At 51.3% G+C, this 24711-nt stretch overlaps 5 protein-coding genes and 1 non-coding gene across 6 annotated transcripts; 2 read left to right on the top strand and 4 right to left on the bottom strand.

Moving 5' to 3' along the window:
* The first annotated feature begins 4113 nt into the window (after positions 1-4113).
* Positions 4114-8928, top strand: Synd (protein kinase C and casein kinase substrate in neurons protein Synd). The gene is made up of 6 exons (XM_003741266.2): positions 4114-4146; positions 4739-5011; positions 6051-6263; positions 6952-7065; positions 7586-7823; positions 7994-8928. Exons 1-6 carry the CDS (start codon positions 4114-4116, stop codon positions 8188-8190), a joined length of 1068 nt encoding a protein of 355 aa, XP_003741314.1. The 3' UTR covers positions 8191-8928.
* A 95-nt stretch (positions 8929-9023) lies between these two features.
* Positions 9024-10215, bottom strand: LOC100905861 (uncharacterized). Its single transcript, XM_003741261.2, has 5 exons — positions 10083-10215; positions 9750-9942; positions 9646-9660; positions 9339-9549; positions 9024-9180 (listed from the first exon to the last, which is right to left on the bottom strand). Exons 1-4 carry the CDS (start codon positions 10100-10102, stop codon positions 9427-9429), a joined length of 351 nt encoding a protein of 116 aa, XP_003741309.1. The 5' UTR covers positions 10103-10215; the 3' UTR covers positions 9024-9180; positions 9339-9426.
* A 912-nt stretch (positions 10216-11127) lies between these two features.
* Positions 11128-13159, bottom strand: LOC100905717 (aurora kinase C). The gene is made up of 6 exons (XM_003741260.1): positions 12878-13159; positions 12615-12793; positions 12325-12498; positions 12067-12176; positions 11819-11981; positions 11128-11711 (listed from the first exon to the last, which is right to left on the bottom strand). Exons 1-6 carry the CDS (start codon positions 13008-13010, stop codon positions 11448-11450), a joined length of 1023 nt encoding a protein of 340 aa, XP_003741308.1. The 5' UTR covers positions 13011-13159; the 3' UTR covers positions 11128-11447.
* A 688-nt stretch (positions 13160-13847) lies between these two features.
* Positions 13848-16209, bottom strand: LOC100906442 (uncharacterized). The gene is made up of 8 exons (XR_003777090.1): positions 15958-16209; positions 15674-15798; positions 15407-15573; positions 15175-15304; positions 14852-15067; positions 14648-14719; positions 14087-14557; positions 13848-13994 (listed from the first exon to the last, which is right to left on the bottom strand). It is a non-coding gene; the product is annotated as an uncharacterized LOC100906442 (transcript).
* A 503-nt stretch (positions 16210-16712) lies between these two features.
* LOC100906299 (uncharacterized) lies at positions 16713-18803 on the bottom strand. Its single transcript, XM_003741264.2, has 7 exons — positions 18546-18803; positions 18345-18461; positions 18141-18257; positions 17588-18069; positions 17328-17421; positions 17163-17245; positions 16713-17070 (listed from the first exon to the last, which is right to left on the bottom strand). The coding sequence occupies exons 1-7, from the start codon at positions 18801-18803 to the stop codon at positions 16713-16715; spliced, it is 1509 nt and encodes a 502-aa protein (XP_003741312.2).
* Positions 18804-20204: 1401 nt separating this feature from the next.
* LOC100905571 (CDGSH iron-sulfur domain-containing protein 3, mitochondrial) lies at positions 20205-20978 on the top strand. Its single transcript, XM_003741259.1, has 2 exons — positions 20205-20540; positions 20679-20978. The coding sequence occupies exons 1-2, from the start codon at positions 20344-20346 to the stop codon at positions 20896-20898; spliced, it is 417 nt and encodes a 138-aa protein (XP_003741307.1). The 5' UTR covers positions 20205-20343; the 3' UTR covers positions 20899-20978.
* The last annotated feature ends 3733 nt before the right edge of the window (positions 20979-24711 follow it).

Genomic DNA, 24711 nt, shown 5'->3' with positions numbered 1-24711 from the left:
AACTCCTGCGTGTGACTTCTTCGTAGCGTTTCCTCGCCGCTCCTCAGGAACGACGTTTGCTCGAGAATGAGGTTCCGTCCTTCCGGGCGAGAACCGTTCCTCTGGATCGAGCGCTGCAGCACACCGATGCACCGTTCCAAAAGAACGGCGTTCCTCAGGAAAGGATGCTCAATGCTCGAGCACATCGTTCCATCGTTCCAGGAGAACGCCTTTCCCCAGGAACGTATGCTGGACTATACCGTTCAATCGTTTCAGAAGAACGCCATTCCTCCGTTCTTTCGGCCCCGACTACTAGGACGTCTAACTGGCCCGATTTCTGTCGATTATTCTGCTTGGTGTGCGGGATAGACGTTCGGATATCGTTCGACGCATGGGATGAGAAAAAAAAATCGAAACGCCACCGCTTCTTCCTCGTTCCGAGTTTGGCGGGACGACATGAAGTATACCGCAATTCTCGAAACGAACGCCGTGTTGAATTTTGGTGTGTGGTCACGTCGTTTCCTGTTCGTCGCGGGAAGGTGACACTCGGCGGAGAAACCCACGAGACCGGGGAGGAGGAAATTTTGGAACGGGTCTTGTATCCTGACCTCCATACCCTCGGGGCCTCTCAAAACGTTAGCGGGTCCTGAGGCAGGCGGGAATGCGGGAACGCAAGCGAGCGGAGAGGCTACGGCTCCATGCTTCAATTCAACGACCCAGATTCCGAAGACGGCTCCGGCGCTGAATAATGTCACCTGGCTTGGCCTGCCTGTTCCGTGAAACGCATTTCGAGCGGGCCAACGAAGCGACGGATCTACGAACGAGCTCACGGCTAGAGGTCGAATGGCGAAACGGGATAGATCGCATCTCCATCGGGTCAGAGTATATCCAAAATCGCTATCGACAAAGTACTCCAATTTGTTTGCGAAACGTCTTACCGATCCGACTGACCAATCAGTTAAGCTTGTCGATCCCGTCGATCGGGGATTCGAAAGGAGTTCAACGAAGATGCACACACGATCGGTCGAACATGAGGATTTTTGCAGATCCCTTCTTGTGAGTTCCGCGAATTTTTGCGGGCGGAATGCCTCTCTGTACCTCTTGTTAGTCCAAAATGACGGTCTTCAAATATTGGTGCGACCGTATTCGACAGAGATGTCTATTTTGAATTTCCAGCCCTCCCGTTCGAAATATTTATTCTCGAACACCGTAGGATGTCGTTCAGAAATCGGCGGTTTCTTACACGGAATGCTCATCGTTCCGCAGACGAGCCAGAAAGAGGAGCTCTTAAGCGTGACAGAGCTTCGTGCGGGATTTGATTCATTCTGAGGGATATGCCCTTGACCGCATCCGTATTGTTGTTGCTGTTGTTGGTACCGCTGTTATGGCCGCCGTTGTTATTAGCTGATTCGTTGAGACCGGTTCGTTCGTGATATCGCATCATACGACCGGCTTATTGACACAGTCTGAGACCGGTCGCTGATTTCGACCGAGCGAGTAACCGATGGATGGATGCTTGCTCGACTGCTTGGTTCGGGCCGTCGGTCGGTGGTCTGGCGTTGCGCGGAATATCGCAACGTAACGTCAACCCGCTGCCGCTGCTGATGGCTGCTCTGAATTTCCCATTCTGACAGCCTGCCAACAAACCATTTAAGCGTTCCTCTCGTTTCCACTTCGGGTTCCTCCACGGATAAGCGGCGCGAACGAAACGCCTCTGATCGCTCCGGGGCCCGGGCCCGAGTCATCAGGGAGTTCGAGTTTGAGCATTCCGCGAGCCTGAACTCGGAATGGCGTGTCGACTCCGGCTCTCGACGATTGGCCTCTCGAGGTTTCGATGTTCGCAGATGCTTCATCAGGGATCGAGCGCTCTGGTACGATGGCGTCTCGCTCGGAGGTCGGGTCTCGGACCGTGAATCCAGCGATTACCGAGATTACGAAATTTCACTTGTGGCAGCGTCACACGAGAATGCTATTGTTTTCGATGGCAATCGGAAGGGGACTGATTTTATTCAGCCTTGTTTCCGACGAATTTGCCGTGAATTTCTATGGTTTCCCGAAGCGAGCATGACACAATTGGCGAGCTTGATATCGGTGATCGCCACCGTAGATAACGGAGCAGCCTGACCGACATATCGATTATTCTCCGGTCTACGTCGCGGGCCGATTCGGAGGAATCTCATTTCGTTTTTCCTCTGTTTTCTACTTGAATATCGTTTCCGCGTTCTCTGTTGACCTAAAATCCCCTTCAAAATACCCATGTATTCATTCACTCAACGAACTGTCATACGACTACGGCAAGCGTGATGAGACCGATTCCCATCAGCCAACCGAAGCAAGGATTCCAATGTACTTCCTCGTCACAAGAGACTTCAATCACGGAGGACCTGGACATTGTTCATGTTTCACCTCGAGGGCGCGTCTGTCTCCGCCCCAGTCTGTTTCCTGGAGGTCCTGCCCGAATTCTGTCGTCCTCTCAGGAAGATGCGAATGGTGGAATCGGGTGGGAGGTGGGAGGCTTCTGATCCTGATGAACGATGAAGGGGAGTTGTACGGCTGGAAGTTGATTGGAAGGCTCCGTTCCCTCGAATTCGATGATGGTTCAATTAGCTCCAGGGACGTTTGGGGATCTCCGAATGACAGAGGACACTGCTTCGATTCGCGAGGTTCAGCTGAGCTTTCCAGTACGAGGAGGTCAGAGTTTAGCGAATCTTCAAGAATTGAGTACTCTCCCTCTCTCCTTGAAATGTCGAGGGGAACTTCTTCGCTCCAGAAGTGTTCCCGCTTGTAGACGCTTCAGAATCTGAAGCTGCTCTCTCGTTGTCGGTTCACTCTGCGAGTCTCTCTCCTTGTGAATCACGCTAATTCACACGAGGGAGAGTGTCCGCTCGTGTGAAACTCCGAATAGATCATCCCGGATCGACCACGAAGTTGTCGGGATCTCGAAATTCCATTCGCTCAACCAGTCGGATTTTTGACGGTACAGAATGACTCCATTGAATTAAAACGTGGCGCGATCTTGCGATCTGAGCCGAGCCTGAATTTTAAACATGGACGCTGTCATTGGAATTGATGCCAAACGCCTGGTCGCGATCAAGTTAATTCTCGCCGTTTGTAGCCACAATCATACGCATGGGTCCCGGTTCTGGCTCTCTACGTGGACGGTCAGACTGCGATCGACGTTCATGGAAGCTCTGGGGGACCAAGTTAACGCCGGAGAAGGGAACTAAGAATAATCTCAAATCTGGGACGCTATTGTCTGCGCCGACAGACCGCAGGGCGCAGGGCGCGAACCGTCTTCCGTGATAAGTACGTGGACTTCTCCGTATCGCGCGCATATTTTACAGAAGCTCATTCATGGGCGCATGCGAGTGATGGTGCATATCCCCAGCTCCCAAAAGTCCTCTTCCTCCGTTGTTCGGGGAACAGTCGCCTTAAACAATGCGTCATTGTTGGTGACGGCGCGCGTGAAGAATTAATGACTCGTCCTTCCCGACTATAAATTTTCAATTTTCTAACGAGTGTGATCGAAAGACGATGAAAAGCGCGCTCTATGGAGGAAACGCGCAGAACTCATGGCTGTACCTATAAGATCACCGAGCCCGCTCAAAACAATGCGCATTGAATTTTGAAATCGTCAATCTTTATTCATGTGGCGAGTCCTTAAGACTTGGGTAGCTTTCGGGAATTAATGGAACCACGCGGTCGGCGTGATCGAGAATCCCTCAATAGTACGGACGAAGGTCCGTGGGATTCCGTCAAACAGCACGGTGGCGACAAATAAGATTCCCATACGATGAAGAAATTGCCTGCACTGAACATCGCCTTCTCACCGGCAGCGAATCGCGCGGTTCATCGCAGGAAATTCAAAATAGGGTTCCGTAGATTGCTTAATCGGAAATCGGAACCGACAGGTCCAGTTTCTGAGCGAGCCGATCATTCCTCCCTGTCTATAACCAACCGACGTTTCCGATCTTCTGCCTCACATTGCGTTCTCGACGGAGCGACCGGATACCGATGAGTCCGAATTGGGAGGAATCCCATCGTCTGTCGACACAATTTATGAGAGTCGCGATTGGTCACGAGCATGAGTCACCATGAAAAGCACTTTTCGGTCCGAGATGAGATCGCTTCGAGATGGACTTGAGCAATGAGTTCCCGAAAATTCGCGTAAGCCTTTCCTTGCCGCTCAAGGCGTCGTCGCGGTCCCATGTCGGCCGCTCCGGACCGAATTCCACGTAGGGCGCCTCGGCGTCGCGTTATCCATAGTTTCGGAATGGATAGCGCGGAGAATGGGATTCATCCGCTCCCTCAGCATAGGACGCCCGATCCCTCAAATCGGAACTTCGTGTGAAGCTCGCCTTCGCTCCGGGCTTCGGGAAGCTCGAGCCGACAAACTTTTATGGCGTATTTTGTTGGGGAATTCTTCCGAATGCGACAAAAGTTCTCCCAAACACCAGAAATTCAGGTCGGACTCTGACGGACTGAGCTATCTTCTGGGAACAATTTTCATTCAGCGCAAACCTTCTTCCCAGTCTTGATTCATATCTGTACCCCAGAGTCTCGGTGAGCTTTCCCTTCTGGAGGCCGGGAGGTTTCTGGAATCGTCGTCACGTAACCCAATCGTGAGATTCATAGAGCAGTCGTAGGCTTCTCCGGAGTTTACGGGAGTCCGACCACCTTTCTAATATTTTGGACAATATCGACGACACAATGTCTCCTTGTCTACTCCGAACTAAAGTCATCTCTCATCCGTTTCCAGGCCCAGAAACCGTGGGCGAAGATGCTTGAGAAAGTTGAACGTGCCAAAGCGGATTATCACGCGGCCTGCAAGCAGGAGCGCTCGGCGCAGAATCTTCAGCGTAACGCGGGTGCTGACAGCTCATTGAGCCCGGACCAATTGAAGAAGCTCACGGATCGTGTGGATAAATGTCGGGAGGATGTTTCAAGATGCCGAGAAAAATACGATCAAGCCCTCAAAGAGATCAGCGAAAATAACGATCGGTATCAGGAGTCTATGTCTGCTGTATTCCAGGTGAGTACTTTCTACAGTTTCTGGGTGAATGCTCTGGGCTCGAAATACCGTCACCGTGTCGACTGGTAGTTAGGTTCGTTTATCTACCCGTGACTGTCATACGAGCCACTGGCACACTATGAGAAAGCTCATGAGATATCATGATGAGGAGATGTACCCGCAAGGACGCGGAAAATAGTGACGAAGAAAATTGAGATCGCCAGTTAAAGAATCGGCAGGGGAGCTCTCAGCGATCGCAGGCCTTCAAGCCTCTCTCCTCCGCACCAGGATTCGGATAAGGGAGAATCATCTTGATCTGCTGCCGTTCACCGGACTGTATGAATCGCAGGCCGTCGATACAGCTTCGGTCCGTGCCGACCTCCGCCGAAAATCCAAATTGCTCTGAGCTCGGTGCCGTGATGAGAGATCCAGCCCAGTTTAAGTATTCTTCAGCTTCGACAAGCCTCCCTAGGCTCCGGAATCTTCGCACTATCTGTCAGAGATTTGGGTATATATTCGGCCGATAGAGCGACCAAAAATACATATCTTCGGTCGGGACTGGAAACAACAAAATGTTCGACACGATTCGGTAGTGAAGTAGCTCCGATCCCGAAAGAAAATATAAGCAGGGGGAATAACTCCAGTCAATCCGATTCTTGATGAAGCGTTGACCCTTCGCTCGTCGGTTCGTCCGCCTGTGATGACCCTCTGTGGACCGGAATCGCGGGACAAACCGCAAAAGCATTAAATCAATTGAGATAAAAAAAGTTCTCCGTTGCGTGGCTGATTCGTTCCAATCGGCCGTCGGATTGCCGACTGAAATCGAGAAAAACCCTCGCGTCGCTGAATGCTTCGCATAGTTAGTATCGACTCGTATTCATGGGGAAGCTTCAGAATCTCCACAAAGCGACAGTCAAGTTCTTCTAGTATCCCAATGCAGGAATCGTCGAGAAACCGTGCGGTGTCAGGTCGCCGTAAATCCCGCGATCAGAGATTCGAGTTCCTTCTGAGAGATCCGATAGTATCCGTCGTTGAGATTCGAATCCGCTCTCAATTACAGCGTTGCCAGGAACTTGAAGCGAGGCGATTGACTTTCTTCCGAGAGATGTTGCTGGGAGTCCACGCGTGTCTCAACCTCACCGAAGACTCGGAGTTGCCACAGATCTACGATGAGTTCCGCCACACCGTCACCAACGCGGATCACAACAAAGACCTCAAGTATTGGGAAAATAACCACGGGGACGGTATGCCGACCATGTGGCCACAATTCGAGGTGAGTCAGCACTTGTGTCCTATCCAACACCTCTCACTCTCTTCGCCGATCTGTCGTTTTGCCTCTCGTTTGTTTGTCGGTCCTTCGATCGATTGTGTAATGAGATGCCTGTTTGAGCATCGTATGATATGCGTGATCGGAACAAGGACTTTGGTCGACTCACTCGATGAAAGTTCGGCTACCATCGCTGACGTGGCTCGGAAAATGGCATGTGATATATCCGCTTTCCGGTTCCTCCATCCAGAGAGGAAATCGGCGTATGTATGACGAGCAACTCCCGGCTTTCCTCGATTTCGCATCTTGCTAGTTGATATGCCATGCATGATAGATGAGGAGTCGGGAAAACACAAGAAAAATTACGGGAGGAACGTCGAATATTCCCGATATGTTTTCTCGGTATGTGGAGCGCAGAGTCCTCCTTCAACAAGACGGAATCGGGGAGCCCCTCGTTACTTTCCGTGGCGAATCGTGTTGTTTACGGAGGTGCTCGAGAGGACTCCTTTCTACATTTCCTTCGTTCTTCCAAATTTTGTCCTCGAGTCGTGTCGTTCCGTTTTCTGCCTCGTTTTAAAACATTTTATCCCTTCCTATCCGTTCTCTTCATCGCCGCCGCTGTCGTTGCCCTCATCCCGGTATCGCTCGTTCGTGTCGCCATCATCCGCCTCGGCTTCCGTATGACGGCCAACAGGAGTACGCAGAGGAGTTCCGGGATATCATCCGAGACAAGGGAGCAAAGAAAGGATTTTCCGTAGACGGAGGAATCATGTTGGTCAATCAACAGCGAATCAACGACGACGTACCTGTACGAATCGTTCAGAACAAGCCCCTGATCCGTCCTCTGTCGTTAATGTTTAGTTGTTCTTTTATGCTGGCTCGGAGTATGCACAGAGGTTCTCCTTAGCCTGACTAACCGACCGCAAGCATCCAATTCGAAAACTTCCTTCCCACTGACTGGATGAGCTCTGCCTTGGTAGACCCTTTGACCTCACACGAGCCTTGCGGCATTAACACTCGAGGTCGGATACTCTGACGACCGACGCAGTAGTGAATGTCGTCAGAGTATTGATCCGCACAGCAATCCTTTAGAACCGTCGAACCGCCAGCGGTGGTTCGTTTCGCACTTAGCAATAATCCCCCGGAGCACGGGACGCCTGTTTTGACCTTGCTGGCTTAGCCTAGATTTTGGAAAATAAAATCACTGCGAAGCTATCACGCACCTATTCATGATCTCACCCGAAACAGTGATGTATTCGGAGGATCCCTGTTCAGGTGATTTGATCATTCGATGAAGCGGGAACTAACGACGATTTTCGAATCACCAGGATTACATAGAAAATCCCACCGCGAAGAAGAAAGTCCCGGCGGCTCCCATGAAGAACAACAATGTCGAGGCTAAAATGAATTCCGCGAACCTAGCAGTCACGCAGAAGCCACCGATTAATGGCTCTAACGGAACCTCGAGCCCCGCGAAGGAGTCACGCTCGTCGAATCAGACCTCTCCGACAAACGGTGGCAACCCGTTCGGCGAGAGTGAAGAATGGGAAGAAGAAGATTCCGAAGGTGAGCATGATTCTCCGATCTGCCACTTTAGCTCGAGCCGAAGCTCTGGCTCCTCCAACGACTGGCTCAGTGGATACGCTTCGACAGGAATTATTATTCATCTCTCCTGCTATGATCCCGCGATCTCTCCGTCTCGGGCTCTGCCGACACTAAATTGAATCTTGTTGCAGTTCTCACGGACGACGGCCGGCCGGGAGTCCGGGTTCGCGCACTCTACGATTATGACAAAACTGAGGAGGACGAGCTGTCGTTGAAACAAGGCGAGACCTTCGAGAAGCTCGAGGACGAGGATGAGCAGGGCTGGTGCAAAGGACGCAAGAACGGCCGCGTAGGTCTCTATCCTGCAAACTACGCGGAGCCGGTCTGATGAGCATCAAAGCACTGACGAAGAGAACGAGACGATAACGGAGAGAAGCCGGCCAAGCTCGATGATCTGTACATATTGTGGACGCATAGTTTCTGTCGTTTGTCGTTGTTGTTCCCTGTGCTAGTTGATGGGAAGGAGGAACGCCCGGCCGTCGGCGTCGTGTAGTTAGGTGCGAATACCGCTGATTTTAGCTTCGAGAACTCTGGGCTCGAGAGTGGGCTCGCCAAGTTGAAATGTTAATTGTTGTGGGAGTGCGCTGCAAGTTGTGCTCTAAAATCCAGAGGCCTTGAAATGCCGTTCTCGTTCAACTCTCGGGCTTCATCCACTTCGTCCTCCCTAATCAAACCCCTCTCCCTTCGTCGGCCACCGAAACGCCTCACATGATTTCCTCGAATTCTGGCCGCCTCCTCTTCCCTCGAGAAGCGCAGTCGGACTTTTCCTGACAGAAAAGTGCACGTTCTACGCTTCGACTAACTGTCAACGACGACTCCTGCTGTGTTAGTTCAAGAATTTTGCTAGTGAATTTTCCGAGAACACCCAATCGAAGCGGATGACAACTTAATCATGATGACGGCAAGGAGGAGAAACAGCGAACAGGAAAGGACGGGACAGATCCCGCTATTCTTCCCTGCCATTGCGGGAATCGCCTGTAGAAAGAATCGTGAGGATGCGAGAATTCCGACGTGGTGAATAAACCATAAACGATTCCCGATTGGTGCGCTGTCAATCGCCATCCATTTTCAAATCTGGTTTTTGCTCTTATTCTAGACTTATAAGTTATGAGTTCTCTGGAGCGGTGCTTCAGACGTATCGCGGCAAAGATTCAATGCTGGGGTTTCGAAATTTTATTTTGCGACAAATCGTCGCCTACTTCGCGGTCGATGATCTCTTTCACCGGGATCACCCAGCGCTCCTAAAATGTTCCACAAATGAGAGCACAAATATGCCCATTCATTGCATGCAATAATTCAGATGATCAGTCTGCTGTGTCTGGAACAGAGAGGAGAGCACATTATACTGAATTGATTAAACGCGAGGCACTCGCGGGGGAATGTCTGGGACCCCTTGACCCCATGGGAGCAGTATGCGCTGTGATATTCCGCCTCTTGACTTTAAACGGGATCGTTCAGAGAAAAATCGAACCGCACCTGTCTGTCTACCTTGCCTGGATAAAAAATCCCTCCACCCAATCAAGGTCGTCGAGCGTGGATCGAGAGGGAGCTTCGTCTTGGGAACCTACGGAGTATATAGGGAAAAAACGGGCGGGGTCATCGGTGGGAGTTCGGGGAGACTTTCGAATCTCTTGAAGGCGGTGCATGGCCATCCAGGCGTGAATTTTGGAGTTCTCTCGAAATGAGGCTGTTAGACAATAAGCCGGCTGCGTTAGATGAACCTCCCCGCGATGATTCTCAATTATGCATCCGGGTATAGAGCTGAACGATTCTCCGAGCTTACGGGTATTCGCGGTGTCTACGGCAAAATTCGGTTTGAGGTTAGATCTTCAGCGTGATCGAGTCATCCCATCAGAATCTGAACAGTAATGGACCCTGAAGACTCACCTTCTCAATTTCTTCAAGAGATGGATTCTCAGGAGCTTGGTCCATGTCAGGAGTCGATTCAGTGTTCGGGGTTCCAATCGCTTGAACCTTCCACTTGGTTGTCGAGAACTTGCGACCGCGTGCGATATTAGTGAGGGGATTGCCACCTTTCTTGAGGTTCGATTTCGAAGGTGTTGGACAACGATCGACAACCCTGATCAGAGACGTAAGATTTTCGTAATAGAGGCGAAGCAGAGAGGCAAACCTCCATGAGTCAGCTCCAATCGATTTGCAAGAGGATCCTCTCGGATAGCTGAATAGTATAGCCTACTGCGATCTCGGAGCGAGCTTCACCTTTTTAAAGACACCGCCATTATGCGTGGCACCACAATACCGAGATGTTCGGAAGGACCTGAAATTCTCTCCGGAAGTACCGAAGATTGATCCAAATACCGAAAGCACAGTCGTCTGCTCTCGCGAGCCTTTTGTAGCCGGCGAATGCACGTTCTGCATCCCTCGACCGCGACGTTTCCCCCGTAGATTCAGGCACATGCCTTATCGCGGACATCAGACTGTCCTTTGCGGCACTCCCGATGAAGACTTCGATGAATCCACGCAGATAGTGACTCACATCGGAGTTGATGGGGGAACCCCGCTATCAAGCCACGGCCTGAATCATATCCATTCGAGAACGAAGCTCTACTCAGAAGGTTCTTCCGTATTGCGTAGGTGCGCCCGGCGGAGACGACAATTTTTCCGCCATAATATAGCCTTGGGTGACGTTAATCCTTCCTGACTCGTCGCGAGCGGATATCATTCCGCTGCCGGGGGCTTCCCCGTGTGCCCCCTCCTCATACCCTGTGATCGAAAATGCTAACTGCGAGTGCCGTCGAAAGTAGAACTGATGATGAGCCGCATGTACTCGAATAATCCGCATCGGACAAAGTCGGCCGGTCGTCTGCGGAATTTTCGAATAGGGGGGTCGATGATTCCCAGGCTTAGGGGGTTTGATCGGTTTTTCTTAAATGCTTCCGGCTTCCACGGTGACTTATTTGAGAGTCGAGGGAACAGCACGAAAATCGGACGAAATAGGAACTCTAGTTATCCGAATGACCAGCAGTTTGGAGGCCTCGAGTGACAGGGTTTTCGAGGAAGACAGAGGACCAGAATTCAGGGAAGACCGGCCTCGACCACCACCAGACGTCAATCGCTCGCGATATGGTTTGAGCAAACGGCTAAAAAAAAAGCAAAGCGATGCGCTTGCGGCATGCGAGCCCTGATTCGAACGGGATACCGGGGACAGGTCGACATCCTACCATTCAAACGTAATTACCCGAGACTCTTCCCGCTCGCTACACAGGTAGAAGTTGACAAGATTCAACAGAATGAAAGGGAAGCGTTTTCTCCGTCACGTATGGGATGCGGAAGTCGCTTTATATTTATTCTCTCGAATGTTGGGAAGGTTTTGGTATTCTCTGAATGGCGCTCGAAAGAGACAGTCGTTTCTCGTACCACAAACATGCGAAGCAAATCCTATAGATGAGCGAGTCCTATCGTTCATCAGGCCCGGGAGAGTTTGCGTACCGATGATTTTCGTGCAGGTGGCTCGGCCGCACGATACATGAACTGTTCTGCATATGGGGAGGCTCCACGGCCTCCGCGTTAAACGATGCCCTCACACGATGAATACACAAGTTTGAATAAAATCGGGTTGTTTCTCTAAAATGTCTCGCAGGGTACGTCTTTATCGGCGAACTCCACGATCCAAGGATGCTGGATAGCCTCAACCAGAGAGATTCTGTCAGCAGCTTTCTTCGCCAACAGCTTCGAGATCAGGTCCCGCGCCGGTGCCGAGACGTGATTGGGGAATTTGACTTGCTCGTTGCAAATTTTTCGGTATGTCTCCTCGTTCTTCTCAGACTCGAAAGGAGCACCGCCCGTGAGGAACTCGAAGAGCAGAATGCCGATGCACCAGTAGTCGACCTGGAATATCGGGAGCGGATCGAATTTTCGCCCCAAACCGACGACGATCTATCAGTGACTTGAACAGATTGCCGAGATCACCGGTGACGGCATCGCCCCATCCTTACCCGCTGATCGTACTCGTGACGCTGCACCATCTCAGGCGGGAGATAGTCGAGGGTCCCGCACATGGTCTTCCGCCGTCGGGAAGGAGCGTGAACACTCCAGCCGAAGTCGGCGATTTTCAGCTCGTTGTTGACTCCGAGCAGCAGATTTTCCGGCTTGATGTCTCTGGAACGCGACGGAACTGAATTCATCGATCTCCACGACGTCATTCGAAAATGAGAGAGAATAGGGACCGAAGTGCTCAAATCACCTGTGTATGACGCCTTTTGCATGACAGTAAGACAACGCCTTTATCATCTGGTGCATGAATGTAGCGGCCTCGGGCTCTTCGAGGCGTCTTTTCGGTTTGCTCTGGATGTACTGCGGAAATGAACGCCTCACTTGAGAAAGATCGTCTAGGACCTCGCTGGGGAAGCGATGAGTACAAGCTCCCATATCTTGAAATCATCAACCGGCGGGCCCATCCGCATCCTCTATCGACGGACGAGTCGCTGATAGTATTGCCTACCTTGAACAATTCGCCACCGGGCGCGAACTCCAGGACGAGGAAAATTTTGCGATCGTCCCAGAACCATCGATACAAGCACAGGATATTAGGGTGTCGTAGGTTCATCTGGATCTCGATCTCTCGTTTCAGATTGTACTCGCAGCGGTTCCGTCGCAATTGATTTTTGTGAAGGACCTATGATCAAATCCAAGGAGACGTTAGGGCTGACGGTGGAGGGACCTCTCGAGGAGACCTCAGCTTCGATGACAAGTTGTCAAGAAGAGATATGATCTCGAGTTCTAGACCCTCACCTTCAGTGCCACGATGAAATGATCAACAGTTCTTCGCGCTAGGTACACGTTACCGAACTTTCCTTTTCCGAGGGGACGACCAATTTCAAAATCTTTCAGCGTGTGATATCTGCAGTTAGGAGGCAGCTCATGTGGCAGGGCAGTGGGGGGATAATCCGGTTTACTCTGACCGGCTTTCCCTGTAAGCCATGGCGAGAACCTCAGTCCGACCCCATTCATAATGACTGGTATCTCCTCCAGATGGCAGCTCAATGAAAACCCACCTGTCTTGGCTGGCACATTCTCGGTATCCAAGTCATCCATATCTTCCTCTTCGGTAAGATTGTTCTCAGCTGCCGACTGAAAAGCGTCTCTGGTCTCTTCCAATCGGAGCTCCATTGAACTATCGAGCTCCATTCTCGGCGAAGGTCTGGGCAACAACGCTGCAGGTAAGTTAGAGAAAAACGAACGGATGTTGTTCCAGCGAGCCAGCTTCTTTGCCTAATCGTTACGAGCGGGACGCGGCAACCTCTCGCTGTAAGCTGAAACCGCCAATTTTTTCGAATAAACAAACGGGACCCACGCGCGTCGCTTCGAGAGACGGCAGACGACAGCCAATACCATTGCTTTCCCGTTCTCTCTCCGACGCGCGGCGCGATTTTTCAAAAATTATTTCTGAAGCGGGAGCTTTCCTCCTCCGACGGAACGAAGAATCACGCTCACTCATTCACCCGGTGTATGGCGCGACGGTTCATGCACACTCTAAACACTCGAGGAGAAATCTGAAAATTCTGTTCTCTGTCGGCTCCTCGCGAAGCTCAACCCATCACCGGCCTTGGGGTACCCACAGAAAATACCGGATTCGCTTCCGAAACCTATCCGCTGGTCCCGAACGCCACCGCCTAGAGGTCTGGAGATACGGTGAGATCCTCGAGACGGAGTCCCGTCATATATCGGCCTTGTGCGAGCCTTCAGGAGTTCAATGCCAGAAGGGTATTCTTCATTCAGTCCGTCAATGCTCACTCAGGCCAAAGATGGAGTCAAACGGGGAATCACTGATGCTTTAATGAAGGAGTCAGCTTCAGACGGATCACTGGAGCGATGGATTACAGCGATCCCTCGAGCTCGAAGATTTTCCAGAATTGATAAGCTTTTCCAACAATCCTCGTCCCCAGCGCCGGGATATCGTTGCGGAGCAATGAAGGATCCAGACAAGTCGAGTTCAATGAAGTCCTTTATTCTCCCACGCATATCTTACATATTCTTGTAATCGGTGCCCATAAGAAGGTCTTCCTGCAACGACTCGAGTTCCTCCTTCATGTCGGGGCAGGTCGCCGCGATGGCTTGTTGGAACTCTTGTAGGGCTGTCTCCATCGGATCAGGCATCTCCATTGTTCCCATCTGAAAAGATTGAGGTCGTATAATTCCCGGCTGAAGCGATTTCACTTGGGCCAGACGGCAACCTCCTGGAATTGTGACCGCCGGAAGCTTACCAAAGGCACTGTTTGCGCTCGATGAGGGAGTTTGTGTTTGAGCAGGAATCTCGCGACGCTCTCTTTCTTGCGGACCAGCTGCGCGAGCACTTGCACAGAATCGCACCACATGTCAATGAAACTCGGCAGCTCATCTTCCATTTTCTTGTAAATTGTGGGTATCCTGAAGGTGTTGGCCTTGTTGTTCTTGTTGAAACCGCAGAAGGTCCACAGGACCTGGACCGAACAAACAACCGCCATCGTGAAGCGATCGCTGTCTTCCACGTTCACCTGGCAGAGTTTCATTACAAGGCAGGCGACGGTCAGAAGAGACTGAGCTTCGAAGGTGCCGAATTGTCTCTTGTCCGCCATCCACTCAGCCAGACATTTGGCACAAGTGTATAAGTGCTCCTCCGTATCGGGGAATGTTAGCGAATCGAAGTCTTCGAAAAGGAAGCGCGCTACATTGACTAACCGACGGTCATGGTCAGCCTGGAACGACACGAAGGAATTATCATCATCGTTACTGTCGAGATTTCGGAACCCCAAACGTCCGATTCTCAATTTTTTGCGTCACCTCACCTTGAGCTGGCCGATTTGGGACGTAAACACGTGGACGGTGAAGTAAATGAAATCATCATTGCCATCCCAGACCTGGAACGCGTGAAACATCCACGTATAGCCTCATGGATTCTTCTTCTCAATCATCAGCACCGGTACCGAGGACAAATTTCGGCACTACTGATCCTCCGATGGGAGGTATAAGGAACTTGACGCAGAACTTACTTGGCTGACCAAAGCGGAGCTGTTGATGTCCGGCTCGTGGTCGAGACGCGCAACGATATTCAGGCAAGCTTCAGACCACTTCATCCGATGACAAAATCGAGAGAGTCTGGCCAGGAGCGGCTGCATGACGTCCTCGATGCTGTCCATGTCATTCAGGTTCCAGAAGGTCAAGGCTTCAACGGCGGAATGTAGGAAGCGGCGGAGCTCGAGGTTTGACTGAAAATTTTCCCCCCATCGATGTAAGCAGGGAAAATGCGGAAGTCCCGCAAGCTACCGGGCGGCTCTGATAAACAGGCTGAAGGTCAAAGATCAATGGAGCCCACCTCGAAATCTTCTTCGGATAGAAGCAAATCGATGAACGTCGCAACCGCCTGAGCAGTTTGGGTGTAGCATTTCTGCAGAGACAGTATTTGCTGGGGTTCCCACTTCGTGTCTCCCGGATCGTTCGTGAGCCTGTGGATGCGGAAGCATCCGGAGATCAGAAGATATCCTAACTTTGGGGGAACGAGATATGCGGAGTATATTTCTGATGCGAGGAGTTTCGTGCGACCTTACCGGTGGACGGAGCCATGCAATATCCTCAAACAGCAGCAGAGACTCTGAGGAGGCGCGAAATCCTCAAGCTCCTTGAAGGATGTTTTTCTGCTCAGAGAGACCCGGAGTTCGATGCAGGCTATTTGGGTCATGAGCGTTAGCAGGATGTGCGAGTCCGGGCTGCTATCCTGCAACAGTCGGCTTTGAGGAGCGCGAAAGACGGCGATCTCGCGATTCGCAACGCATTTCGAATCACCGAAACGAACATTTCCTTTCTCTGGTACTCACCAACCACGAGTCGCCGAAACATTCAAATAGAGCTGCGCTCAAATTAAGGGCGCTCCGGCGGAAGTCGATGGACAGTTGCGATTGGAAGATATCTCTCAGGCTGTGTCGGAAATGCCACGCATGTTCTTCGAAACCATTCGCTTGGCCGGGACACTTCTCCTAAGATAGTGATCAGAATGTCTCGATTTAGAATCCATGCTCATGACAGCGGGGAGAAGCTGGAACGAGACTAGAGATCCCGAACGAGACGAGAGATGACATCGATCACAATGGCCTTACAGAACAGTTCCACTCTTCGAGGGAAGGGACCATGGAAACTGTGGAAATTCTCACCGCCGCTATGTTGCGCAAGAGTGCAGCAATTGAATCGCAGAGTTCGAACTTCTCTTTGGTCTGGTTGTCACGTAGCTGTCGAGCCAATCGGCCGATTCTCTCGAAAACCGGATGTTCCATTCTTCGATCAGGAACAAGCTCCTAGCTCAACCCTGAGAAGAAATTTCTGCACGAGTCTACTCACGAGTGCGCGCCTCCGAGACGCATGCACCCGGTGTGTTTACAAAGGGGTGGGGGCGCGACACGGACATCGGATGATCCTGAATGGGGCACGAGCGTTCATCTCACACGGGAGAGGGGTGACCGTTTGAAGGATGCGACTCACGTCATCCGCGAATACTTCGGAACAAATTGTCCCGGGATCGGATCATGGATAAAAGCTGATAATGTAGTCGATCCCTTTCGAATAATTTACCGCCTCGAAAACACCTGATCGAAAGTAAACAGCAGCGGAGAGGGCAAGCTCGAGGGAAAGGGATGCCCGGCATCGAGAACGAACGAGAGAGCAGACTGAAAAGAGCGCCAAGTTTCGGAGCCCAAATTCCATCCTCGAGCTCTACACGCATGATTATCAGAAGCTGCGGCACCAAACACTCCAGGGAAACTCAGTCATCACAGCAACGAGGAATCATCGATATATCGCGTTCCCAAGGAAAACTTGCGTCTATGTAGAATGGGAGCGGCGTCATCCCCGTGGGATATTCATTCATTTCTTAACAGTATTTTTCGGTCCGCGCAATTTCGACAGCTCGACGGCAGGAGCACACTCATGATAAGGCGCTGAAGTTTTATTTTCGATTAAACCTTTCCCGGAAATTTCGCTCAAAACATTCTCCGTCAGAAACATTTCCACGAGGGGCATCGAATATTGTTCGAATTCGGCAAAACTCCTGTCGATCCAATCGATGTAGAAGTGGACCTTATATCTAAATTTATGTATTCTTTGCTTTTGAGTCTTCGCATCGACGTCAGATTTATCTATCAAACAGTTGCCGAAAGCTTTCAGGAGGCTGCCGATCTCCATCAGAGCTCGCCGAACAAAGGCTCTATCGGTGCACAATTGCCTAGAAAATCAACGAGGAGGAATAATTGAAGCTTCCCGGTCCGACGTGTCAATTGGATACCGCGGGCTTCGAATCGGATTGAGAATACTAACCGTATGTCTCTGATGAGAGATACTCTGTTAGCGTTTGCAGCAACGATCGGCTTCGAAAGAACGTCGCAGATGGCGACGGGGACCTGTGGGGAACCATTGGGATCAACCTGGCGCTCACCGTCTCCGGATATAATGAGAGAGGATGGAACTGACTCGCGATCTCACCTCGTGGCATTCAACTTGATCGAATAGCGAGCAAATCGAGCAGAAGGTACTCCCGGCCTCTTCCGCGAGGTCCTTGAGATCTCCATTGTAGTATCTGCATGGTATAAAAACAACCCCGAACGTTAACATCACTGCCGCCGATGCTCGCCGCAGGGTTCAATACATGGATACCTCATCCTTCACATATTTATATAAGCAGAAGCATGCTTCGCTCTCTATTCCTGCAAACTGTCAATGGTCAATGATGAATGAATGATCACCTGGCTGTGAAGGCGAAACTGGACAGCAAATTCAACATATTGGCACATCTTGCTCGGAGAAGGGGGCTGATCGAGCCCGTTCCACGGGGAATTCTATCGTCGAGCCTCAGAATTTTCTCGACGGACGCTGGCGGTGCAGATGCAAGGGGCTCCGGCGTCGCTTCCGCCATCTCGGCATCCTGAGCGCTGCTGGTCGTTCCCGCCAAAGAAGGGGAAGTTTTTCTCGGTTTGTATCTTGGGTCGATTATCGAAGTGCGTTTCGGGTTCTCGCCGACTGCATCAGAAGACCTGATTCGTTGGGAAATCACCGACGGTTTTCTCGAGTCGGGGGTCGTCGCTATAGCGGATTCAACTGTTGACGGCGGCCGTTGTGATGACGACTTATCCAACGACAAAACTTTCCTTCCGCCGAGCCTGTGACGAGGGATTTTTCTCTGCGGTCTGTATCCTTTCTCTGAATCTTTAATGTTCTTGACATCCATCTGCGGGAGAAACAGATCGAGATTCCATCATTGCCTTCGCGTCTAGCCGTCCTATGCGATGCTTCACTCACCTCTTCTATCAACTTCTTTCGCTCGAACCACCACGGTTTCCACGCTGGTATAAGCTCCGAGATACGCTCGGACGCCAGTAAATCCGAGAATGTTTGACGCTCCTCCGCGGTGAGCACCTGCACAATCGGAAGATTCAGCGAAGGTCCCGCAGTTGCACGTTGCACAACATTCATAGCTCTGCTCCAACAACCAAATCCACAGACCTCTAGAACTGAATTGGCATCAGTGATGTCGATATTGCTGAATCTGGCGGAGAATTCGGAGTCCAAGTGGTCCTCCTCCTGCTTTGCCTGGAGATGTTCTCGCAAAACTCGCTTCACCTGCAGAGAATACATTAATGAGCTAAGCATGACATCCTCATCCCCAGGGTGAAATGCCGCATTCCAGGAAGTTAAGAAACTGACCTTTTCCGAATCACAATTTCGCGGAGCATTGGCTTTCAGCTGTTCCTGCGCGCATTTTTTGTAGAACATTTCGCTGCATTGGAGGTGCTCTGAGGACTTGTAGCAGGCTACGCTGCAATATGGAGCACGACAGCGCGGGCAGACATACGCAGCCGATTGCGACTTGTCACAGAACTTACAAATCATTGTCCGGGTATCGTTTGATCTCCGAGATTCAATAGTTGTCAATCTTCGCGGTGCGTTGGAGAATCGAACCATCCGCCGAATGTGATGATGACGCTGATCCTCGGTTGGGGTGCCTCGCGACGGGCCCTTCCCGAGAGCACGCCACAAGCCCAACGTGTTTACATTGATGAATGCATTTCTAGCGGGGAGAATTCTGAGTTCAGCGGGGCTGGCGACTTGGTGACTTTACCTGTTTTGGCGAGTTATTCTGGGGTGACGACGGGATCGATCTAAGAGAAGATTCTTGGACCGAGTAGTAGACTGAATGATGCGGACCCGGACTCAACGCAACATGGATACCTCATCACAAGATAGCGAGATGAACTGGATAGGTGTGCACTCTTGGGCAAAACAAAGCTTCGTACAGAATACGACCGAAACTTGAGCGAATAAGATCGGAGGAGCTCATGAGAACTCATTCAAAAATGCATATAAACTCGGAATTTTTATTTTATTCATTTATTTCATTTATTACCGGGGCTTCACTTTAGAAAATTTAAATTAGGCCGCCATAGGAATCCGTACAAGTCGCGAAGAAGGGCTTACTCGCCGATTCGTCGAGTCGCACGCCCCGCTGGATTCAGAATTCTCCCCGCTAAAAATGCGTTCATCAATGTAAACAAGTAGGGCTTGTGGCGTAGACCCCCCTTCCCTGCTTCGGTGGGGATGAGGCTGGATACTATTGAGACGTCATAAGCGAACTGAACTCTTCCTATAGACGCACTCGTTGAGAGGCCGTTCTCAGTCGGTTCCCGATTCCCGGCCCGATCTCATTATGTTTGACAATCCGGTAGGACCAATCAAAATCCCAGAACTCAAAGTAGGAGCGCTCCCATGCTACAGACGACTCGGAAGTCTAGAACGTTGAAGGAGATGATTCCGGGCTTGAACGTTGGGCTCCGGACAAGGGACACCTTCAACTCCCCATCCGGGGAGAATTCCCCAGGCCTTCTCCGATCGGTTCTTGCGGCCTCCGTTGATACCAGCTCGCTGACCCGCAATCTTCACTATTTTTGTTCAATGAACTTCCCTGAGAGAAACTGACGGAGCGGCGCGGCGGAACTCGACGGCTTCGACTTCCAAATGACCAAATACCTCTGATAATCTCAATCGATAGCCCAAAATGGATTGCACAAAGCACGCGATCTCGAATTCCTGACGTGCGTCGGGGGAGCTCTGCCCGCGATCTGCCCTGCAGCTTAAAACATTTCAGAGAGAGATCATCATCGTCATTTCACCGGTCATCATCGGGAATTCGGGAATATCGGTACCCTCTAACTCCGGCCGCGTTCTCGGGTGAATAGGTTCCTAAAGCCATGGTTCAAACCTTTGCTTCGGCGCGATAAAGCTTGCATAGTCCCCCGGATCTTTCGAGCGCCCTTTGCAGAGGACCAGGAACCGGTCTCTACCATCGCCGCCGGGCCTACCCTGGTTTCCACTGAAACCTTTTCGTCTGCTTCCGCGTTCGCGCACGAAAGTCACTTATTATTGTCGGAATCCTTGCCGAGGAACCTGGTCGATCGATCTCTCCGGAACATCTCGATTTTTGATTCGAGGTGCCGGATCTCGAACGATGTTGAAGTCTTTACGATCAGATATTTATCGGTTGGGGCTCCGCTTCTGCTCGAAACACACAGAAGAGTTCCCGGCCGAGCTGAAACCCAGGAAAGAGGCAGAATACCATGCCAGTTATCACCAGAAAGCCAAGGGACGAATCTATGACAGGAAACCCATGCTCGTCAAGCTCCGAACAGGCAGGCAGTACTTCTGGTATGTTCATTCATTCTTTCAATATGAGGCATTCATCCTGGAGGCTCCCGATTGCTTCCCATCAATGAGCGCTTCTCCCCGGACTAACATCATCGAGCACGAAGCTTCTAAACTTCAAGTCAATTCTACTCCTTATAGGTGTACTTGCGGCTGGAGCCATAGTCAGCCTTTCTGTGACGGAACGCACAAAAATCCACATTACAGGATATCCTTGAGACCAATGAGGATAGTTCCTGAAGAAACGAGAGAATACTGGCTGTGTAATTGTAAGCAAAGTTCGAAGAGGCCATTCTGTGATGGGACTCACAAGACAGAAGAAGTAGCCACAGCTCCCAGAGTTTATAAGAATGGTTTCTAGTTCGGCGACATTGTATCCGAACCGGCAAAGTTATTCGTGGAGCTCGGTGGAATGCATCTTCAGAATATAGTTGTCATATACGGACATGGTCTCTTTTTTGACGATCGAGCGGACGGTCGATCGAAATTTTCATTGGCAGGTCGCTTGAGACGGTTTTCCGCAGAACGAACGGGATCCCGGACGTAATTCATCATGGAGCTCACTCGAAGTTCAAAGCTACTCCTGGTATTCTCGTCTCCCTTGATTGATCGAAAGGTCTCATACGGCGATATGAGGCTGGTCGCCTGAGTGAATTTCGTCAGATATTCGCTTCTGTAAGATGGGACGGTGTATATTTAGCGGTTCTCGCCCGTCCGATACAGCGGGTCGGGATCTCGGCTTGCTGCATAGCTCTAGGCATCCGATTATTCGACCTGATCTCTTTCTCTTTCGATGACGCGGCCAACTCGTAGATACGAGAATATCCATCCATCGTATACCTTCAGGAGGGGCCCGCTCCCGAGATCTAGGGGTCGTAAGAACGGAATCGATTGTCCCTCGGCAAGCTGACGATTCTGATGCTCCGCCGTGCCATCCGGCATCAAAGACAGGGGAGAAGCTTTTTCAAACCCCAGTGGACTTTACTCCCGATTGAAAGGACTACCGGCTCAGCGCAAACTCACCGGGGGTCCTAGAATTAGGAATTCAGTATATTGTACATAGATTACGGCTTGGGCTCGAGGTCAATGCCCACTGTCGATTGGAGTCCCATGATCTTTGCACGTTCGGGATCAAGGGAGCTGGGTAGTTCCCGGTCATGCATCGAATTTCGCAAGCGAGACTCCAGGATCTAACTTCCAAGCAGAAGTGAATCCGCGGCAGCACACGGTCATCTCTAAGACTGCTGTGACACCGGCCAAGTGGATCCGTGGCTTTCTAGACATTATTCTGAGCAACTGATTGTAAGATTCCTCTTCCTGCTCGCAGAGTCGGATAATATCGAGTTCAAAAACCTCCATGAAAATTTCCTCGAGAGTGTTCGGAACGTCAATTCTGCATCGACTCTGGCTTCAATTGAGGCTTGATCCGCGCCGCAAGGAGGACGGGGTCCTTCGTGCTACGAAATCGATGATCGAAATGGTGGGATAGGGGCTCTGAATTCCGCAACCGGCAATGCCAGACTTCACGGTCTTATCTATCTCCTCGATATAGAGCAGGCTTCCGATTCACGTCTCTACTTTGAGGACTTGTAATCCTTCGCTGACGGTTGTCGATCCCCATGCGAGAGCGTTCGAAATGATTAGCTTGATCGAAGAAGCAGAAAATCCGCCTAACCTCCGAGAGCAGCGACCTCTCTCAAAGTTAAAAATGCGCTTCGGCAGGGCGAGTCTTGTTGCGCTAAAAAATCGTCCGTACGATCTGCCGACTGCAAAGAAGTCTTCGTCGATCACGTTACTGGACAAGCTGACGGCGCATCAGAGGAGCGGCACGCTGACCCAGATATCTATGCTCGATGAAGGATGCGATACGCTCGCCTACCACTAATTTTCCCCTACGGGCCAATCATGTCGACATACGGATTGGATGAATCCGGAGGAAGAGAGGATAAGTGTCAGGAAGAGAGACTCATTCCGATTCGTTGTCGGTGAGGGGCGAGGACTCCAATCCATTGCTACATGGGAGGGAAACCCTGCACGAGGTTTGTCGTAGACCGAGCAGAATCGAATCCATTACCATCGGTAAGAGCCCCGCATCGACACTTGTGGAGAATTATCCCGGGACGACGGATCGTTCACCCATCTTCATCCATCGGGAGTTCACGGAATATGCAACAGAGCTTCCGAGACGCCAAGGCAATCTTCGCCGAGTATGGGAAACCGGACGTGTTCGTGACGATTGCCTGCAATCCGAACTCGGCGGAGATCAACGAGAATCTGTATCCAGATCAATTGACATCCGATCGTCCGGATTCGTTGAAGCGTGTTTTCTAGCTGACACTCGCCAAGGCTTATACAAGGCTATCCTTGAAGTCATCCTCAGGCAGCAAATTTCTGGAAGGGTACTTGCTCTTGCTCGCGTCATCGAATTCGAAAAGCGTGGTCCTCCTTTCTCGTCACATGCTTCTGATTTTAGCTTCAGGGATCAAACCACGCTTTGCCCCTTCCATTCGGCCGCTCGAGCAGCTGGCTCCCTTGGGGATATTTTTTCGGAGCAGTCTCAACGCGGCTGCAACGCTCCGGATCGTCTTCTGCACTCAACTCGTGGAGAGATATGTTCGCCACCTCATTCTCAGGTCAATAATGCCTCGTCCTTAATCCATTGTAACTGCAGTGCAGTCCCAATATGCATCCGCTGAATCTCGTCGGGCGTCACCCTCCCTCCGCCGCCACCATGCAGCCGATGCACGTCTTTCCTGGACCGCCGGAAAGTTCTCGGACCGGAATTTGCGCGACATCAGATGTTTTGTACGGACACGGCAGGGCGCGTGTCATCCTGCAATCATGGACGCAGAAACACACCGGTGGTCGACTTCCTATCTTCGTTCCTTCATTGGAACGTACCCGATTATAGTATCAGCGGTTCCCCAACCGGTGATCTCGAGCAGCGTTTTTGAGTCCGGAAAATTCATCGATGTACAGAAAGTCAGTTTTCATCCATGGACCGCGCGCGTGACTCACACGTCAACCTTGACAATCTGTTCCGTGATACCCTCGCACGGGGAGATCCAAGACCCGAGGAAACCCGATTTCGACACGTATGTCGAAACTTTCATCGGGAACTGTGCGGTCTATATTCTCCGAACCGATCCGGGAACATGACTTCCCTCAAGTCACTATGCGCGCTCACTAACCCCTTCTGGAAATTGAGGCGTCTGAATTCTCATCCTGGGTTCCTGACTAGTGGATAATCACTCAGCCAACTTGCCGCTGCTTAAACAGAATGGGTACACTTCGGGAACACTTTGAAGCGTTTTGCAGGCAAGATCGCCATCCGTGAGAAGAGAGATCCCATTCGGGATCCTGTCACATCTGTGGAGCTTTGGCGTAGAGGAGGTTGCGAGGCGGCCGCTCGAGTGGCCTCAAGCTCCATTCCAGTCTGTAGAGATTCCGGTAAGATGCTCGTCACACTCGACTTTGCCAATGCCTTCGACTCTTTACGCAAAGACTTGATCCCCGATGCACTTCGAGCCAAGTTTCTCGCTCTGTACCCCATAATCCATCGCACCGATCTCCCTCGAAGCCTTCTTAAAAAACTGGGTTCTGCTCACGGAATGCGGCCCGGCCACTTTCTGTGTTGGTCTTCACCATCAGCTTTCGTCGTCGCTCCAATCGGAGTTCAGGCCTCGGTTCCCGGATGACGGTGAGCTCGGCGGCCACGCTGCTCAGTCCTCAGCGTCAAGCACAGAACTAAGGACTCCGCTCTTGTCTCAGCCTTGTTCCCAAAGACGCTCGCCTTGCATTGTTCCTCATCCGCTGCGCTCCCCATGCTCTGCGTCTCACCTACCTGCCTCGCTGTGCGGACGCCGATCGGCTCCTTGACCACCAGCGCTGCGTTCCATGCGACGAGCAAAATGATCCCAGAACGCCGGTTTATATTCGGTTTCGCAAGAGAAGAGGCTGCGGAATTCGCTTCCGTATCGAGGCTTTGGTCCCCCGATTTTGTCGACGGAAAGGACGGCTTTCCGACCTCCTCGAGAAACTCGCTAAGCGCCCGGAATCCGGGCTCCGTTCCGCCCGACTTCCTTCCTCGGGTTTCCTCGAACGACTACATGGATCGAGGGCTGCCTGAGATCATGAATCTTAAACAAAGAGCATTGAATATATGGTACGGAGT

Source organism: Galendromus occidentalis, unplaced genomic scaffold (assembly GCF_000255335.2).
Source record: "Galendromus occidentalis unplaced genomic scaffold, Mocc_1.1 scf7180000077135, whole genome shotgun sequence".
Lineage (NCBI taxonomy): Eukaryota > Metazoa > Arthropoda > Arachnida > Mesostigmata > Phytoseiidae > Galendromus > Galendromus occidentalis.
The sequence above is the reverse complement of the archived record's forward strand: the minus strand, read 5'-3'. Positions and strand labels throughout refer to the sequence as shown.

Coding starts and splice junctions, on each gene's coding strand:
- Synd (XM_003741266.2), top strand. CDS start 4,114: ATGGACTTGAGCAATGAGTTCCCGAAAATTCGC. Junction 6,264..6,951: donor CCATGTGGCCACAATTCGAG/GTGAGTCAGCAC, acceptor GACGGCCAACAG/GAGTACGCAGAGGAGTTCCG. Junction 7,066..7,585: donor GAATCAACGACGACGTACCT/GTACGAATCGTT, acceptor TCGAATCACCAG/GATTACATAGAAAATCCCAC.
- LOC100905717 (XM_003741260.1), bottom strand. CDS start 13,010: ATGGAGCTCGATAGTTCAATGGAGCTCCGATTGGAAGAGACCAGAGAC. Junction 12,794..12,877: donor GAATGTGCCAGCCAAGACAG/GTGGGTTTTCAT, acceptor CATGGCTTACAG/GGAAAGCCGGTCAGAGTAAA. Junction 11,712..11,818: donor GTCACGAGTACGATCAGCGG/GTAAGGATGGGG, acceptor CCGATATTCCAG/GTCGACTACTGGTGCATCGG.
- LOC100905571 (XM_003741259.1), top strand. CDS start 20,344: ATGTTGAAGTCTTTACGATCAGATATTTATCGGTTGGGGCTCCGCTTC. Junction 20,541..20,678: donor ACAGGCAGGCAGTACTTCTG/GTATGTTCATTC, acceptor TACTCCTTATAG/GTGTACTTGCGGCTGGAGCC.
- LOC100905861 (XM_003741261.2), bottom strand. CDS start 10,102: ATGGCGGTGTCTTTAAAAAG. Junction 9,943..10,082: donor ATGGCGGTGTCTTTAAAAAG/GTGAAGCTCGCT, acceptor GTCTCTGATCAG/GGTTGTCGATCGTTGTCCAA.
- LOC100906299 (XM_003741264.2), bottom strand. CDS start 18,803: ATGGTTCGATTCTCCAACGCACCGCGAAGATTGACAACTATTGAATCT. Junction 18,070..18,140: donor GAAAGAAGTTGATAGAAGAG/GTGAGTGAAGCA, acceptor TTTCTCCCGCAG/ATGGATGTCAAGAACATTAA. Junction 17,071..17,162: donor TCTCTCATCAGAGACATACG/GTTAGTATTCTC, acceptor TTGATTTTCTAG/GCAATTGTGCACCGATAGAG.